The following is an 18,414-nucleotide window of genomic DNA, read 5'->3' on the forward strand; positions in this document are numbered from 1 at the left end:
GGCCATCCTCCATTCTCTCCCCCTCGCCTCGTCAGAGGTGCTTGCGCTTCTGGGAGGCCTTCTGGTGCTGCCAGGCTGGCCTCGTGACGTCCTCCCTTGCCGGTGGGACCGTCGCTTCCACCGTCGCTGCTGGAGGGGCCGAGCCCGCTCTCCTGCTGTCTGTGGTGTGCGCCTGTCGCCTGGCCCTTCGCCTCCCTGTAGCTCTGCTGGGGGCGTTGGAGGTGGGCGGGTTGGCTGGGGCTTTGCTGGTCCTCATTGCCAACGGCAAATGCTTCGCCAGGTGCCTCCTCTCCTCGTCCAGCTTGGCAATGCGCTCTGTCGCGTCCTTCACTGCGAGGCCAAATAGGCCCTCGCTGGAGACGGGGGCGTTGAGCAAAGATGCCCTGTCGGTCTCCTTCATGGCTGTCATTGATAGCCAGAGGTGCCGTTCTGTGACCACCGAGGTGGCCATGGTCCTGCCCGCACATATGGCAACCGCCTGCGTCAGGTGGAGGATGGCTCCAGAAATTCTGGAGGCCTCCTCCACTTCCTCACTGGTCATCTCAGACCTGCCCGTTGTGAGACGGGACAGGGAGGCCGCGAGGAGGGCGATATTATTCGCCGCTGCTACGCTCTGGGCTCCCAGCGTAAAGGATTTCTCAGCCAACTGGGCTGTGAACCTGTCCTTTTGGGCTGGCGGAGTGGCCTTCTTGGAGGCTGCCCAGGGACTCAAACCCGGCACTAGGAACGCCGTCATGGCGCCTTCGAGCCTGGGGATTCCCCTAGCCGCCCACTCATATCCGCTCACTCTGGTGAAGGGAGTATACGCTCTGGCCGGCGAACGCGCCGCCAGAGGTGCTCCCCACGAGCCCTCGACATACTTGCCGAGAGAGGGCAAGGCTGGAGCCATTGGCTCAGCTGCTCTCCTCGGCTTGGAGTAAGGGCCGCCCTCCATCAGGTCCACCTCCATAGGAAGGGGAACTGGGGGCAGCGCAATCTCGAGTCGTGTGGCTGCCTTCTCAATGAGCCCGGGAAAGTCCGAGCGCAGAGAGGCTGCCGCGAAGGACAGGGCTTCTGACCTAGCAGAGCCCATGTCGTCATCGCACAAGGATCCTTCTAACCTCGCGCTCTCAGAATGAAAGGGGGTTTTGAAGGTAGGCGCCAGAGGTCTGGATTGTCCCACTGGGATATCCGTCTCGGCGCCTTCCTTGTCATCCTCCGACTCCGCACTGTCCTCTGATGCCTCTGAAGCAGAGGCGAGTGTGGACATTACGTCATCCAGAGGGACGTCCTCCTTAAAAAACGCCCGACGCTGCTTCCTCTCCTTCAAAGGAAGGAGGGCGCAGGAGGCGCAATTAGGAGGGTTGTCGAGACCTTCCTCGGCGTGCTGCGGTCCCAAACACACGAAACACAGGTCGTGGGGGTCCGCAGTGGCCATGGAGGTACACCGACAGAGGGCCCTAAAAAGGGGCCTTTGGGGGTGGAATAAATCCAGGTGCGCTCATAATAGGAAGACGTTGACGGCTGGATGTCAACGGCGAAATTCTTCCTGAGTCTTCGTAAGGCTTCTTCTCTAGTCCAGTCGCTGAAGATAATGGGAGGCAGATTGAGGAGAACGGGTTCCTTATATAGGGACACCTGTACTCCTATTGGCTGTAGGTGTGTGCATAATTTTGCTTCAGGCTGTTCTGCCCTAGGGCAGAGGGTAAACCACTAGGAGCAGAGCTCCCCTATGGGGCGGAGCTCCACGATATAGAACCACACATTATTTCTCTCCAAATGGGAAACAAACAGCTGGTGAGGGTGCACTCTTGAGTTTGAAATCGAAGCCACTATAGTATTGTTATTACATGGCACTTGTAACACATCACAGCAGCCTGCCTCTGAACGGGAATAGCCCCGTGACTCGTATACAAATGGCTGGTGAGGGTGCACTCGTGAGGTCAAATTTCTAAGCCATTTTGGCCCTCTAGTATATGCCTCTCCCTTCGTACACACCCAGAGTGAGACAATGTTGTGTGCGTAATTTCTTTTTCACGACAGGTAGTACATGGAAATCAATGCGCTTTCTATGGAAAGAGGTGGGTGGCTCTTAAAAGAGCCTTTTGTGGTACAACATGTGTCGAGTAGAACACTGTTTGTAATAGGTTTACTTCTTCTTGGGGGCTGCCTTCTTGGGCTTGGCTGCCTTGGGCTTGGCGGCTTTGGGCTTGGCTGCCTTTGTAGCCTTCTTGGGGCTCTTTGCCGCCTTCTTGGCCGCTGCGGCGGGCTTCTTCACCTTCTTGGGGCTCTTGGCGGCCTTTTTGGGTGTAGAGGGCTTCTTGGCCTTCTTGGGGGACTTCTTTGCGGCGACGGCCTTCTTGTCTGCTACCTTCTTGGGCTTCTTCGCCGCGGCGGGCTTCTTGGCGGCCACCTTCTTTACTTTGGGGACTGCGGCTTTCTTGGCGGGCCTCTTCGCCTCGACAGCTTTCTTGTTGAGCTTGAAGGAGCCGGATGCACCGGTGCCCTTGGTCTGGACCAGGGTGCCCTTGGTGACGAGGCTCTTGACTGCGATCTTGACGCGGGAGTTGTTCTTCTCCACGTCGTAGCCGCCTGCCGCCAGCGTCTTCTTGAGCGCGGCCAGGGACACGCCGCTCCTCTCCTTGGAAGCGGTCACAGCCTTGACGATGAGCTCTCCTACGCTGGGTCCGCTTTCTTGGGCTTGGCTGCTGCCTTCTTCTTGGGTGCCTTGGCCGGCGCGGCTGCTGCGGGTGCTGGTGCGACTTCTGCCATGTCTGTCTGTCGTTTGGTCCGGTACACACACACGGTCTGCGAGAGAAGTTTGCTGTAGACGCTGCTCTGCGCTATTGAAGCTCCACACCGAGCAGGGGGCTGGCCTTAAACGCGACATGAGAACCATGTAGACTCAAGGCACCCAGCTCGGCTTCTCTGGGCTGGCCAAATGCTCTTTCACTTGTGTTTTCTGTTCGCCTATATCGGCCCAAAAGTCACCGACGGAGCCGTGTTTTTGGTCCAAAAGCGAACGGCCCAGCGAGCAGACTTGTCTCCGTTCAGAATAAAGTCATGTGGCCCGCGGAAGGGCCGTGCATTTTGTTGCGACTCGCTCAAAAACCTCACCGTTCGACTGTCGGGTGGAGCTGTGCGCACTGGTTTACCTGTGCTATTTGTCTCTAAATGGCCTAAAAGTGCATCCGATTGCGAGCAGCACTTGTTGTGTAGTGAGCCGAGATGTCTGGCAAGGGAATCAAAGGGTTTGGGGTCCCCTGATGTGGTCAGGGGTGTTTTAAAGAAGCGCTCTTTTGGGGACCTTAAAACACATGCACCTGTGAGGCCTGGCTGAGACTAGTGTTGTACCTCAAGTTTCAGGTTGTATTCGTCGTATGTACAGTATCCACATGGTATAAACAGTCCTACGACATGCTTACTTGCACTGTGTGTGTGTGTGTGTGTGTGTGTGTGTGTGTGTGTGTGTGTGTGTGTGTGTGTGTGTGTGTGTGTGTGTTATTGTATTAGTACTTTTTGTGCACTGGCAGTGTGAGTGTTGTTGTTGTTGTATTTGTAGCCTACTATTTCTACACAGTGAGATTGTGTGTTGTCTTCTGGTAGGTAGGTAGGTAGGTTGGCTGTCTCTACTAATATATTGTTCACCTGCTTGACTCCGCAGCGTGACTCGCCTCGGTCTTTGTGTCTGTGGGTCTTGGTGTCTGGCTGGCGCTATGGAGGCTGGCGCCCCATGGCTTATGGCGCGTTGATATAGGCCTAGATAGAGGGAGTCTCTCTCTCTCTCTCTCTCTCTCTCTCTCTCTCTCTCTCTCTCACCTCTCTCTCTCTCTCTCACTCACTCAGTCTCTCTATCTCTCTCTCACTCACTCACCCAGTCTCTCTCTCGCTGTCTCTCTCACTCACTCAGTCTCTCTCTCAGTCTCTCTCTCTCTCTCTCTCTCTCTCTCTCTCTCTCTCTCTCTCTCTCTCACTCACTCACTCACTCACTCACTCACTCAGTCACTCTCTCTCTCTCTCTCTCACTCACACACTCTCTCTCTCTCTCTCTCACTCACACACTCTCTCTCTCACTCACTCAGTCTCTCTCTCTCTCTCTCTCTCTGTCACTCACTCAGTCACACACTCTCTCTCACTCACTCAGAGAGAGAGAGAGACTGAGTGAGTGAGTGAGAGAGAGTGTGTGAGTGAGAGAGAGAGAGAGAGTGAGAGACAGAGAGAGAGAGAGAGTCTCACTCACTCAGTCTCTCTCTCTCTGTCTCTCTCTCTCTCTCAGTCACTCACTCAGTCTCACTCTCACTCACTCACTCAGTCTCACTCATTCAGTCTCTCTCTCTCTCTGTTTCTCTCCCTCACTCACTCACACACTTTCTATCTCTCACTCTCTCTCTCTCTCACTCACTCACAGTCTCTCTCTCACTCACTCAGTCTCTCTCTCTCTCAGTCACTCACTCAGTCTCTCTCACTAACTCAGTCACACTCATTCACTCACACTCTCTCTCTCACTCACTCAGTCTCTCTCACTCACTCACGCAGTCTCTCTCAGTCTCTCTCTCTCTCACAATCACTCACTCACTCACTCACTCAAACTCACTCAGTCTCTCTCTCTCTGTCTCTCTGTCTCTCTCTCACTCACTCACTCTCTCTCTTTTTCTCTCACTCACTCACACTCACTCACTCAGTCTCTCTCTCTCTGTCTCTCACTCACTCACTCAGTCTCTCTCTCTGTCACTCACTCAGTCTCTCTCTCTCACTCACTCTCTCTGTGAGTGAGTGAGTGAGTGAGTGAGAGAGAGAGAGAGAGAGAGAGAGTGTGTGTGTGAGTGAGTGAGAGAGAGGGAGAGAGTGACTGAGAGAGACTGAGTGAGTGAGTGAGTGAGAGAGAGAGACTGAGAGAGAGACTGAGTGAGTGAATGAGTGAGAGACAGCGAGCCACATGACTTTATGTGGCCCCCTTCCGCGGGCCACATGACTTTATTCTGAACGGAGACAAGTCTGCTCGCTGGGCCGTTCACTCCCCACTTTGTCACGTGGAAGCCACTGCCTTTTATCCTGTTGCCTGGTGAGTGTAGTAGGTAGGAAAATACACTACGTGACTCAAATGTACTACACTTTACATGGACATTTTAAGTCATGTAGCAGACGCTCTTATCCAGAGCCACTTATAGTTAAGTGAGTGCCTACATTTTCATACTGGCCCCCCGTGGGAAACGAACCCGCAACCCTGGCGTTGCAAGCGCAGTGCTCTACCAACTGAGCTACAGGGGACTATATATGTATGATGCGACCTGGACCGGAAATGACCCGTTGGCAAAAAGGGCTACGTTCATATATATATATAGGCCTACTCCTATTCTTCCTAGACGGGATTATTCACCCCCTTTTTATTCTTGCCATTATCGTTCTCATTCACATCATTAGGGTATAGTCCAATGATGGAGCGTCCATTCACTCCGTCCGTGTCCTACCGATTCAGGAAGTCGACTCAAAATGACTATCCGCTCTATAAACGACAAAAAGGAATATATTTCCAATCAAACTCAACAGACTGCCTTTTTTTATTTACACCCTTTGTCAAATGGTGCCATTTTACATTGCCTTCACCTGGAATAGAGGCCGACAAACATGGCTTACTATTCAGCGTGCAAAGACAACAAAAAAGGCGCGCTAAACCCCTACGCTGGAACGGGCGGGGAAATGATACATTGTAGCCGCTCTCCGAGCCGGCGCGCGCCGCCCGTTAAACATTGATACAATGTAACGGGCGCGGTCCTACAATGTAACGCAGCCTACCTACGCATTCATTCGGTGGCGATGGAATTGCTCTTTTTACTGACAGAGTGGGTGGCTCTTAAAAGAGCCTTTGGGTTAGTAGAGCAGTCCAAATGCGCTGTTTACTTGGAGCTGGTGTACTTGGTTACGGCCTTGGTGCCCTCGGACACGGCGTGTTTGGCAAGTTCACCGGGGAGTAGCAGGCGCACGGCGGTCTGGATCTCCCTGGAGGTGATGGTAGAACGCTTGTTGTAGTGGGCCAGGCGAGAGGACTCTCCGGCGATACGCTCGAAGATGTCGTTCACGAACGAGTTCATGATTCCCATGGCCTTGGAGGAGATGCCGGTGTCGGGGTGGACCTGCTTCAGGACTTTGTACACGTAGATGGCGTAACTCTCCTTCCTGGACTTTCTGCGCTTCTTGCCGCCCTTCCCTGCGGTCTTGGTGACGGCTTTCTTGGAGCCCTTCTTGGGCGCTGACTTTGCTGGCTCGGGCATGATGATGTCTCGTTGCTTCTCAGAAACGAATGAGGGTGTGAAGGGCGCTTACCCGTCTTATGAAGAGGAAGCTAAGCAAAGTCAGCGGCAGTGGACACTCCCCTGCTTGCTCGTAGGCGCCCCTGCTATTTGCCCAGTGGCTCTAGTGCTCAAAGAGCCTTCCTCTCAGGCTAGCTTCCCGAACAAAGACAATTGAGCGGCGCGCGTGGTCCTCACCCCCTCCCTCCTCTCTATAGCCTATGCTCTGTGACCAATGGGGGATTGTGTGTTTCAAAAAGGGGGCCTTTGATAGGTGTCCAAATGGCACGATTGTTGTGCCAAATAATGCTGGTGATAGAATTGCCCACTTTGGCACCGTCAGACAAAGGGCTCGCATTTTGGACTGTGTGTGTGTGTGTGTGTGCGCGCTGTCCCCCTCTTTTCGAGCCACGTCTACCGACTCGTGGTGGCTTTATGTTGCCCAAATGCCACTATTGCTTGACCCAAAATAACAACGTCACTACACTTTGCCACTGTCAGATATAGGCCTCCCTCTGTGCGCTAAAACGACTAGTTACCGGAGTGTAACTCCAGTTCTATGAGTGGAGCGGAGCCCCATAGGGGAGCTATGCTCCTAGTGGTTTACCCTCTGCCCTAGGGCAGAACAGCCTGAAGCAAAATTATGCACACACCTACAGCCAATAGGAGTACAGGTGTCCCTATATAAGGAACCCCGTTCCATCAATCTGCCTCCCGAGATATTATCTTCAGCGAGACTAGAGAGGATCGGTAGGGCCTTAAGTCCTATGGGGCTCCGCTCCACTCATAGAACTGGAGTTACACTCCGGTAACTAGTCGTTCTATATCGTGGAGCTCCGCCCCATAGGGGAGCTATGCTCCTAGTGGTTTAAGGCGGAGCGAAACGCTCCAAAATGTACTCCCTGCCGAGCCTAACACTTCCCATTAAAAAATGAAAAAGGTCAAGCCCAGCAATGGCTGCAACCAATTCCCGCCGTACTGTGACTAAAAACCCCTTGGGCGTCACAATATACCGCGTCATTGGTTATAGACCCGCCCCATCTAGCTCAAATGGCAATGCCAATGGCTAGTGGGCAGATCATCAGAATAGACGCCGTGCTAATCTGTACCAGCAGATAGCCGTGCCTCAATATTCTGTGATAACACTATCGTCCACTAATGGAATGACATCAGTCATTCTACATTAAGTGTCCAACAGACCGCCTTACTCACTCTATGAATCCATAGATTAGTAGGCAGGAACAAAATATAAAGGTCATACTATCTGAATCAGATAGATGACCTCACATTCTGTCAGTTCAATACATGTCTCTATGTACTGACCCTGAGTCAAGAGACATGCCACAGATAGCCTTTCATCCAAAGCGGACCTGATAGAGACCTGTCTATCGTCCTGCTTCTCTTTCCTCTAGCTCAAGATTCTCCTTCAGCTATGCTGAGTGCAATCGAGCTTGAAAGTTGAAAAGCCTATTCCTGACATAACACGCTTTCCTAACCAAGGCGGACCTGATTGGAACCTGTCCCAGGTCCTGCTCTGTCCTCTCCTTTCTAGCTCAAAATCGCCTTTCAGCTCTGCTGAATGCCGACCGAGCTAAAGAGTTGGAAAAAACGTGCCATAATATGTTCCTTCTAATACAAGCGGATTTATGACCATGGTCACAATCCTGCTTTCTTTCTCTGTTACTTTCTCAAGATCTCCCTTCAGCCACGCTGAGTACAGATCGAGCCAAAGAGTTAGAAGACATATCCAACAGATAGAAGCGAATAAAAGGAGACGGTGTCGACCAAGACGCCGCTCTACAAATATCCACTACCTCTGTACCTCTGAAGAGGGCAGTAGAAGCTGCTACTCCACGAGTGGAATGCGCTTTAATACCCTGAGGCGGTTGTTGCCCCGCCGCCTCGTACGCCGTCTCAATGCCTTCACAAAGCCAATGAGACAAACGCTGTTTAGAAAGTGGTCTACCCAATGCAGCCGCACCGTGACACACAAACAGCTGAGGCGATGACCTAATCGCTGCTGTGCGCTCAACGTAACACGCCAAAGCGCGTACTGGGCACAGACAATGAAGCTTTTTCTCACTCCTCTCCCCATGAGGAGGGGGATAAAAAGCCCACAATTCCACGGTCTGTGATCTATATGCACTGTTAATAACCTTCGGCACAAATGCCGGGTTAGGGACGTAACACCGCTCTGCTCAAATCGCCATTAATGGCAAGGCAGTCGGGTCTCGTCGACAGTGCACTCAAATCACTGACTCGCTTAGCGGTAGTCAAGGCGAGCAACAGCGCCGTCTTGATAGACAGCATTTTGAGGGGTATTTGATTCAATGGCTCGAACGGCGACTTACATAGCGCTTCGAGAACCAAAGCCAAATCCCATCGGGGCAGCGTAGCTCTAGGCATTGGCCTAAGCCGTCGCGTTCCCAATAAGAAACGTTTCACTAATGGGTGACTGAACAGGTTTTTCCCGTTAAACCCTTCATGACCAGCTGAAATTGCCGCTGCAAACACTCTCGAATGGTGGCGGGCGATTTCTGCTTATCAAACATAAACTGCAGGAATGAGAGCACACTCTCTACCTGACAGCTCATGGGGTCTACGTCCTGTGTGTTACACCACTGTGAGAAAACATTCCATCTGCTTGTGTACATCCTGGAAGTGGAACTGGCCCTAGCGCTCTGTATGGTTCTGATCACTGCATCAGATAACCCACGGCGCCTCAACCTGTCCCGTTCAGGAACCAAGCCTTCAGTGGTTGGCCGATTATGGGCCACTGCCCTATCGCGCCTCCCGCCTGGCTCAACGCGTCTCGTCGATGTGGAATTGTCCAAGGTGGCACAATCAACATCTGACTCATCTCTGCAAACCACGGAGCCCCCGGGCGATCGGGCGCTATCAGTATCACTGTTAGCTCCTCTGATCTCACCCTGGCTAGCAGTGGGAGAATGCAAGACAGCGGAGGGAATGCATACAGGAGAACTTTCGGCCACGGGCAGTGCGCGAAACGCGTCTCTTCCCAATGGCGGCTCGTCCTGTTGTCTCAGGGAGAACCATAGGGGACACTGCGCGTTCACACGTGACGCGAACAGATCCACCTCGGCTCTCCCGAATTGTTTCCAAATTTGGAGAACAATGTCTGGGTGCAGACACCACTGCGTCGTCTCGAGGACCCCCTCTTGACATGAGATCTGCCCCTACGTTCAAGTAGCCCGGAATGTGCGCTGCTCTCAACGAGCGAAGGTGCTTGTGAGCCCACAGCCACAATTCCTCTGCCGCCCTGTGGAGGGCAGGAGACCTGACCCCTCCCTGGCGATTTATGTGAGCTACTGTGGTCCGGTTGTCTGACCAAACCAACACATCGCGACCCCGAAGGGTAGACGCGAAGTGGTTCAAAACCAGTCGAACCGTTTCCAACTCCAAGAGGTTTATGTGCCGACCTGATTGAGGCCATGCACCACCTATCGCTTGAGACTGACATGTCCCTCCCCATCCAGTTAGACAGGCATCTGTATACACTGGAATGTAGGATGACACCTTGCCCATCGGGACTCCGTGCGTGAGAACGCACGGGTTCCTCCAATAGTCCAGGTCTGCTCTTAGCGAGAGAGGAACCACCACCAACCGATGACGTTGGCGCACTGGGTCTAGTCTTAGTTGGCGAACCACCGCTGTGTTCTGCGCATGTGCAGAAGCCCCAGCGGTACCACAGAGTGGGCTGCCGACATGAGACCCAAAAGTGACATGATCGATAGCGCCGTTACTGTGTGATTCGGACGACACTTCCTCAGGGCTAGTACCAATGCTGCCCTTCGAGGGTCCGAATTCGCGCCCTCATCATTACAGTGTCTAGCTGTAGTCCCAGGTAGACAATCTGATGACTGGGCCAGGGTGCGCTCTTTTTCCAATTCACAGCGAACCCCAGACGCGTGAGATGAATCACTGTCTGTGTCGTGTGCGTGAACGCCAGCTCTGCTGACGGGCGAGAACCAGCAGGTCGTCTAGGTAGGCTAATATCCTTATCCCTTGACGACGCAGCGGTTCCAATGCCGCCTCCACACATTTGGAAAACGTTCGAGGTGCCAGGGGCGTACCCAAACGGCATCCTCGTGAACTCGTACGCCACCCCCTTGAAAGGCGAACCGCAGAAACTTTCTGTGGCGAAATTGAATCGGCACATGAAAGTACGCGTCCTTTAGGTCTATGCTTGTACAAAAGTCTCCCTTCTGGACACATTCCAGTAGACGTTTTGTCGTCAGCATTCGGAAGGGCCGTTTGGTTATGCTCTCGTTGAGAATGCGTAAATCCAAAATCGGCCTCACTCCCCCGTCTTTTTGGGCACTAGGAAATAGGGCGAATAGAGCCCTTTGTTCCTTTGCTCTCGGGGAACTACTGTGACCGCCTCCTTCGCCAAAAGTTCCGTGATCTCTGATATCAGAGCGGCTACTTTGTCCGGCGATTTCATCACCCGTTTCCACCACTCCCCGAAACGGGGGTGGGGTCCGATGGAATTGGAGGGCATAACCCTTCTCTAACGTCTGTTCTAGCCAGCGTGAGAGGGTACAGCTCGTTGCCACTGCCAGCAATGCAGAGAAAGCGGACGTGCACGAAGCTCTTTTACGTCCAGTAGGAAGGACCTGTATTCCTCTATGGCCCTTGCCGCTATTCCCCAGCACTGAGTTGGTGGAATAGCCCAGGGGGCCCCCCTCGAAAGGGAGAGGAAACATCAGCTGGTTCGGGAATCGGAGGCCTTGATACGTTAGTTACGCCCGTAACTCCAGTAATCCGGCCCTCCGTGAACGCAGCACGGTTCTGAACTGCGCTGTCTGAGGCATTAACCTGAGACGGCGCGCTCTCCCCGGATAGCGATTGCGTCATCACGTCATTGTCTGACTGAGACTGCCGCTTGCCATGAGACCCATCCATTACAGTACCCATCTGAGTCTGAAAGGTGTAATCTCTGACTGGTACCACACGGTGGTGCCATAACACCTCTTTACTGGTCTCATGCGGCTGCTCAACAACACACTCAGTGAGTGGTGGGCTGCGCTCAGAGCCCTGGGTATTGATACGTTCATGATAGACCGGAGGCGTCCATACCTTGGTTACACTTGTAACTCTGGTATTCCCGCTCTCCGTGAACGTCGCACGGGTCTGAACTGCGCCCGGCTGAGGCATTAGCCTGCAGCAAGGCGTTCTTCCCGGCTAGCGGCTGCGCCTTCATGTCACATTGGGACAGAGACAGCTGCCTGCTATGAGAGACCTTTACTACAGAGCTCCTAGGAGTCTGTAGTAAGAGATCTTTATTAGGTGAGCCAAGGCAGTGCCTTGCTACCTTTACCCTTTTCCTCTCTTGAGCGCGCTCAGCTACACACTCTAAGTGGGTTGAGCTACACTCAAGATGGTGAGGGAGAGACATAGAACGTGAAGTGTTCTTAACCTTATGGAATAAATGTCCTTCTTTGACAATGTCAGTGAGACTCATCTCTTTATTCACATAATTATAAAAACAGCCCTCCACGCCCTGAACAGTGGGGTGGGGGGAACAGTAGGCCCCTCTGCGTCACGCGCCGGGCCGTCCTCTGCTCTCTCCCCCTCGCCTCGTCAAAGATGCCGCCTCTTTTGGGAGACCTTCTGGTGCTGCCAGGCTGGCTTCTGGACGACCTCTCTTGCCGGCGGAACCGACGCCGTCACCGTCGCTGCTGGAGGGGCCGAGCCCGCTCTCCTGCCGCCTGGGGTGTGCGTCTGTCGCCTGGCCCTTCGCCTCCCAGCGGATTTACTGGGGGGCGTTAGAGGTGGACGGGTTGGCTGGGGCTCTGCTGGCCTTCATTGCCAGCGGCAAATGCTTCGCCAGGTGCCTCCTCTCCTCGTCCAGCTTGGCGATGCGTTCTGTGGCGTCCTTCACAGCGAGGCCAAATAGGCCTTCGCTGGAGACGGGGGCGTTGAGCAAGGATGCTCTGTCGGTCTCCTTCATAGCCGTCATCGACAGCCAGAGGTGCCGCTCCGTGACCACCGAGGTGGCCATGGTCCTGCCCGCACATATAGCAACCGCTTGCGTCAGGTGGAGGATGGCTCCGGAAATCCTGGAGGCCTCCTCCACTTCCTCGCTGGTCATCTCAGACCTGCCCGTTGTGAGACGGGACAGGGAGGCCGCGAGGAGGGCGATGTTGTTCGCCGCCGCAACGCTCTGGGCTCCCAGCGTGAAGGATTTCTCAGCCAATTGGGCTGTGAACCTGTCCTTCTGTGCTGGCAGGGTGGCCTTCTTGGAGGCTGCCCAGGGACTCGAACCCGGCACTAGGAACGCCGTCATGGCGCCTTCGAGCCTGGGGATTCCCCTAGCTGCCCACTCATATCCAGCCACTCTGGTGAATGGGGTGTACACTCTGGCCGGCGAACGCGCCGCCAGAGGTGCCCCCACGAGCCCTCGACATATTTGCCAAGAGAGGGCAAGGCTGGAGCCATTGGCTCAGCCGCCCTTCTCGGCTTGGAGTAGGGGCCGCCCTCCATCAAATCCACCTCCATCGGAGGGGGAGGTGGGGGCAGCGCAATCTCCAGTCGAGTGGCCGCCTTCTCAATGAGTTCGGGAAAGTCCGAACGCAGAGAGGCAGCCGCGAAGGACAGAGCTTCTGACCTAACAGAGCTCATGTCTTCCTCGCACAGGGAACCTTCAGACCTCACGCTTCCCGATGGAAAGGGGGTCTTAAAGGCTGGCGCCAGAGCTCCGGATTGCCCCACTGGGACATCCGGCTCGGCGCTCTCCCTGTCATCCTCTGATTCCGCACTGTCCGCTGATGCCTCTGAGCCAGAGGCGAGCACGGACATTGCATCATCAAGAGGGACATCCTCCTTGAAAAAACGCACAGCGCTGCTTTCTCTCCTTCATAGGAAGGAGAGCGCAGGAGGCGCAATTAGGAGGGTTGTCGAGACCGTCCTTGGCGTGCTGCGGTCCCAAGCACACGAAACATAGGTCGTGGGGGTCCGCAGTGGCCATGGAAGTACAACGACAAAGGGCCCTGAAAAGGGCCTTTGGGGGTGGATATTTCGGTGTGCTCATTTAGAAGACGTTGACGGCTGGCAGTCAACGACGAAATTCTTCTTGAGTCTTCTTAGGCTTCTTCACTCTAGTCCAGTCGCTGAAGATAATGGGAGGCAGATTGATGGAACGGGGTTCCTTATATAGGGACACCTGTACTCCTATTGGCTGTAGGTGTGTGCATAATTTTGCTTCAGGCTGTTCTGCCCTAGGGCAGAGGGTAAACCACTAGGAGCTTAGCTCCCCTATGGGGCGGAGCTCCACGATATAGAACTGGAAGGGACATTAGAATCCTCTAATTAATACTCCCTGTCCACTCGAAGTGGCTCATACTTTCCTACTAAATAGCATACTGAAGAAAAAAAAACACTATATGGAATGGGCCCTTTTGAAGCGGATGTGGGTGGCTCTTAAAAGAGCCTTTGGGTTCGAGTCGGGGTGTTGAGGTTCCGAAGAGAGTGCGTTTAACCGCCGAAACCGTACAGGGTGCGTCCCTGACGTTTCAGAGCGTAGACCACGTCCATGGCTGTAACGGTCTTCCTCTTGGCGTGCTCGGTGTAGGTGACTGCGTCACGGATCACGTTCTCCAGGAACACCTTCAGGACACCGCGGGTCTCCTCGTAGATCAGACCGGAAATACGCTTCACGCCGCCGCGGCGAGCCAGACGGCGGATAGCGGGTTTGGTGATTCCCTGGATGTTATCGCGGAGAACTTTGCGGTGACGCTTGGCGCCTCCTTTTCCGAGTCCCTTGCCGCCTTTGCCTCTTCCAGACATGGTGTGTTCGCTAGTTGAGTTCAAATGAATGAATGACTTCAGTGCTGGTGCGCGGTGCGCTATTATCTGCGTTTGGCCGACCTGATTGAGGCCAGTGGCACAGAAAGCGCGCCTCTGTTATATGCTCTCTCTAAAGAGCAAATAACCATGGTGTGCAGTACCCAAATTTAACCACAAGATGGCCTCCGTGCTCCACTGTAAAGTTTGGGCCTCTGCATGAGTCTCTAAGCAGCACTGCAACATGGGACTTTCAAAGTTTAACTGCCATAAATGTTATTCATGTCATTATTAATGTTATTCATGTCATTATTAATAGGTTTTAGATAATATCATTATTATTTGTACAACTTGTATTTTGAATATTGATTTCGCTTGTATTTATGTGATAGGAACTATCTGTACATTCTATGTTTTGTTGGGACGCTTTTAGTGGTGACAAGTTCCAGACATCGCGGTAAAGTAGCGGCGGTAAAGTTTAGTACTCTGAAAGATAAGTTAAATTAACGACGTGTTTATTTACAAGTATTCTTGTTTCTAAGTGGACCCATTTCCCTCTCAGTTGTGTGCAGCCAGCGAGGTATGTTCATTATGTTAATTATTTGTCGCGCATATTTACGTGCAAGGTTTCTGTAACGTGAACGCCAACTTGTGTTTTGTGCATGTGTTGAAATGTATGTAAACAGTTCGACGGTGGATTGATGACGGTGGAGAATTTAGTAGAAGAATAAATCCGTCAGTGACCAGAACAGCGGCGTCGTGTATTTCCTGGAGGGAGTGATAGTTAGAAAACCCTTACCTCGAGTCCCCGAAATCTATCTCGTACTGCTGCAGTGACCTGGTGTGTAGCTATACCTTTAACAAAAAAGAGCGTTTCAAACTGGACAAGTTCAGGTTAGTCCCTCCCTGTTTCGGCCGCTTTGTTTCCGTTTGGTTCCTGATGAATATACCCAGTATGAAAATGTATGCACTCACTAACTGTAAGTCGCTCTGGATAAGAGCGTCTGCTAAATGACTACAATGTAAATGTAAAGGCAACGTTCAGTCGCCAAACGTTGTGGAATGTTTCAGATATAGTTACCACATATAGAGCCGACCTGATTTCTTATTCTAAATGTCAGAGAGACATGTTTGTTCATAGCAGAGGCCTATATCTACCGGAACGTTAAAAACCGTTGGGTCCTGCTCAGCGAACATGCCCCAGTTAGTTTAGTCCCGGGCAATGACTATAATTGTATCGAGACATGTTTGCGGCTTCTTCTTTGGACTTTATATGTCGGTTGGCAACCAACTTTAAGGTGCATTACCACCACCAACTGGACTGGAGTGTGGACCTCAGTTCATCTTTCAATCACCCACGTCGGTAGATGCTCCTAAAAACCAATGAGGAGATGGGAGAGGAGAGGACTTGCAGCGGGTCGAGAGTCACAAATAGAACCGAGTTTTATTTTAGCGCCTGGCCACGTAGACGCTCGCTAACACTGTGGGTGAAATGATTGAATAACGTGTGTGTGTCCATTTATTTAGCAACGAGCGTTCGGCCAGGTTAGCTTGTAATGCTCCGTGCGTTGGCCCGCTTGCTGGCAGCATGTTCGACTGTGCGTCAAGAATTCAGCATAGCAAGTTTGAATGAAGGTCTGGTTATTCACAGGTAAATAGTAGTAATATGCTCTAAACCGCTCTGGTAACAACGAACTTTGCTGCCCTGTTTCCAATCGTCCACATGGCTGGGTGAACCTATTCAAGTAAGTAAATACATTTTGAAAATGTAAAAAAAAACGATGTATTATTAGCTAACTAGCTACAGTGCATGCTAACTCAAATGAGCTGCTAACCTAGCTAGCTATCTAGCCGACTTTACATACTGTATAGATAGCTGGCTAAGTGAATTACATTTGACCAGCTACCTAACTTCATATTAGCTAGCTAACTTGATGTATTTATCACTGTAAAAAAAAAAAAAACTCCCAAATGCCTTTGTAGGTAGCTAGCTAATAGCCATGGAGGAGGGTGAACGGATAGCAGCCCCATCTGTCAAAGTGAGAGAGTAGGCTGTTCTGGAGAGGGCAGGTTCTGTTGGGTAGTTCCAGTCCCTAGAAGTGAGGAGGGAGATAACAGTAACATAATATTCAGTGCGGTCTAATTTTAGTATAGTGAAGTCTGTTTCTTGTGAGGTTTTCTGTCCTCAGGTACAGAGAGCAGTGAAAGCCTGTCTGCAGATGAAGAGGTCCCGATGAAGAGCAGTGGTTCTCTGTCGTGGTCCTGGGGACTCGAAGGGGTTGCACGTTTTTTTTCCTTAGCACTACACAGCTGGTTCAAATGATCAAGCTTCAAGTGGTATTTATGTGTTCATTTGGGATTCTATCCTTGATATGATCCTGCTATTGTCACGTGCTGCACATGCATCTATCTATCCAATGTTATCATGATTTGTTATAAGGGATATGATACTTTAGTAATCCACAATGACCTGGTGATGTAAAAAGTCTAATAATGGCATTATCTTCCATATTCCTGCAGATACCTTGTAACTGGAGATTCCTTCAAAACGATTGCCTACAGTTACTGTGTAGGGCACTGCAAGGTTGGGTGACCAGGGCCAACTGGGACTGCCTCCTGGGGGAATTCAGGCCTGTGTGTGAAGGCTTCCTGTGTCCTGCATAACTATCATGAGGATGGACGCGAGGACCAGGAGGGGGTCTGCAGCTCGCCACCGTGTGCCAGAGGAGAGGTCTGCTGCTCTGCAGGATGTTACCAGGATGGGGGCCAACAACGCAGCACAGGAGGCAATCCGTGTGCGGGAGATCTTCACCTCCTACTTCTTCGAAGGGTGCTGTTCCCTGGCAACACCATAGACTACACTATGCACAACCAAAGGCTCGTTCATCCACCTCTGGCCTGCTGGCCCCCCTACCTCTGCGGAAGCACAGTTCCCGCTCCGCCCAGTCAAAACTGTTCGCTGCTCTGGCACCCCAATGGTGGAACAAGCTCCCTCACGACGCCAGGACAGCGGAGTCACTCACCACCTTCCGGAGACACTTGAAACCCCACCTCTTTAAGGAATACCTGGAATAGGATAAAGCAATCCTTCTACCCCCCTTTACCCCTCCCCAAAGAAAGAAAGAGAAAAAAAATTAAAATAATACATATTGTAAAGTGGTTATAAGGTGAATGCACCAATTTGTAAGTCGCTCTGGATAAGAGCGTCTGCTAAATGTCGTAAATGTTTTAAGAGCCATCCACATTGCAATAAGAGTATTCTTCCATTGACTTAGCTTCGTTAACTGCAGTTATTCAATTCCCAGTTTCTCTCCTTTTGAGTTCTACTTCTCAGGTGAGGATGTCTGTACAAAATCAAAACAGGCTCTTTTAAGAGTCACCCATATTGAAAACAATTAGACACCCTATAACCCACACCTACACACTCAATCTGATTGATGGATTGTGCAGTAAGCAGGCTCAGGTGTAGAACTGTGGCTCCTTCCACCTCCAAAAGGACAGGCCAGAGGACCAACCATGGAGAATAGTAAGACACTCCATTATTTATAGAACTACACTGTATTGTTTGTCCTCCTGTGTCTGTGCATGTTTTCCAGTATAAAGTACTCTGCAGCCACTTAGTGTGGACACCAGGTGAGGCCACACACAGAGATTCCTGTTGAACACTGTCTCTTTAACTACCTTATTTTCTCAATAAGTCTCTCTCCTTCACTTCATCCCTCTCCCTTCTCCCTAAATCCTCTAGGTTATATCAGCTGTGTCGGTGAACCCCTCCCTCATCTGAACTGGCTACACAGAGGGCACAGCAGGATCAGAGGTGAGAGGTCACTTGGTCGGGTCAACAGGAAGTATTATTAAAGAGATGCTTTACATTGAAATACAGATATAGATGTAGTAGTCCCAGAGTTAATGATACAAGGTCAGTTTTGCATTTCACCTCCTGATGATGATGATGACTGACAGTGTTAGAATAACATGCCATCTCTCTCTCCATCTGTCTCTCGTCTGCAGGTATGTTTTGATGGGTGCCAACCTCCAGTCCAGTCCATCTCACCCGCTCTTAAGATCACCTTCTGGCCAACTGGGGGCCCAAGGCTGTTAGGAGACACCGCTAGAGACACTACTATGGAATTGTGATGACCTGAGAGAATATTAGGGTAGCACTGTAATTCATTAATCATATGCTGTCTTCCTAGTAGCACTGTAATTCATTAATCATATGCTGTCTTCCCTAGTAGCACTGTAATTCATTAATCATATGCTGTCTTCCCTAGTAGCACTGTAATTCATTAATCATATGCTGTCTTCCCTAGTAGCACTGTAATTCATTAATCATATGCTG

The 18,414-nt window shown here is 51.7% G+C and overlaps 1 protein-coding gene and 1 long non-coding RNA gene across 2 annotated transcripts in view; one reads left to right on the forward strand and one right to left on the reverse strand.

Annotated features, from left to right (window-relative positions):
• LOC121559657 overlaps window positions 1–14,089 on the reverse strand; it is a 71,009-nt gene extending 56,920 nt beyond the window's left edge. The window contains 1 exon segment of the mRNA XM_045214541.1: window positions 13,783–14,089. Within this exon segment, the coding sequence (XP_045070476.1) occupies window positions 13,783–14,075 (293 nt within the window). The 5' untranslated portion in view covers window positions 14,076–14,089.
• Window positions 14,090–17,259: 3,170 nt separating this feature from the next.
• On the forward strand, window positions 17,260–18,187 carry LOC123484331. Its single transcript, XR_006658496.1, has 3 exons — window positions 17,260–17,598; window positions 17,818–17,889; window positions 18,084–18,187. It is a non-coding gene; the product is annotated as an uncharacterized LOC123484331 (long non-coding RNA).
• Window positions 18,188–18,414: the final 227 nt, after the last annotated feature.

This window comes from Coregonus clupeaformis, unplaced genomic scaffold (genome assembly GCF_020615455.1).
Source record: "Coregonus clupeaformis isolate EN_2021a unplaced genomic scaffold, ASM2061545v1 scaf0275, whole genome shotgun sequence".
NCBI classification, from domain to species: Eukaryota; Metazoa; Chordata; class Actinopteri; order Salmoniformes; family Salmonidae; genus Coregonus; species Coregonus clupeaformis.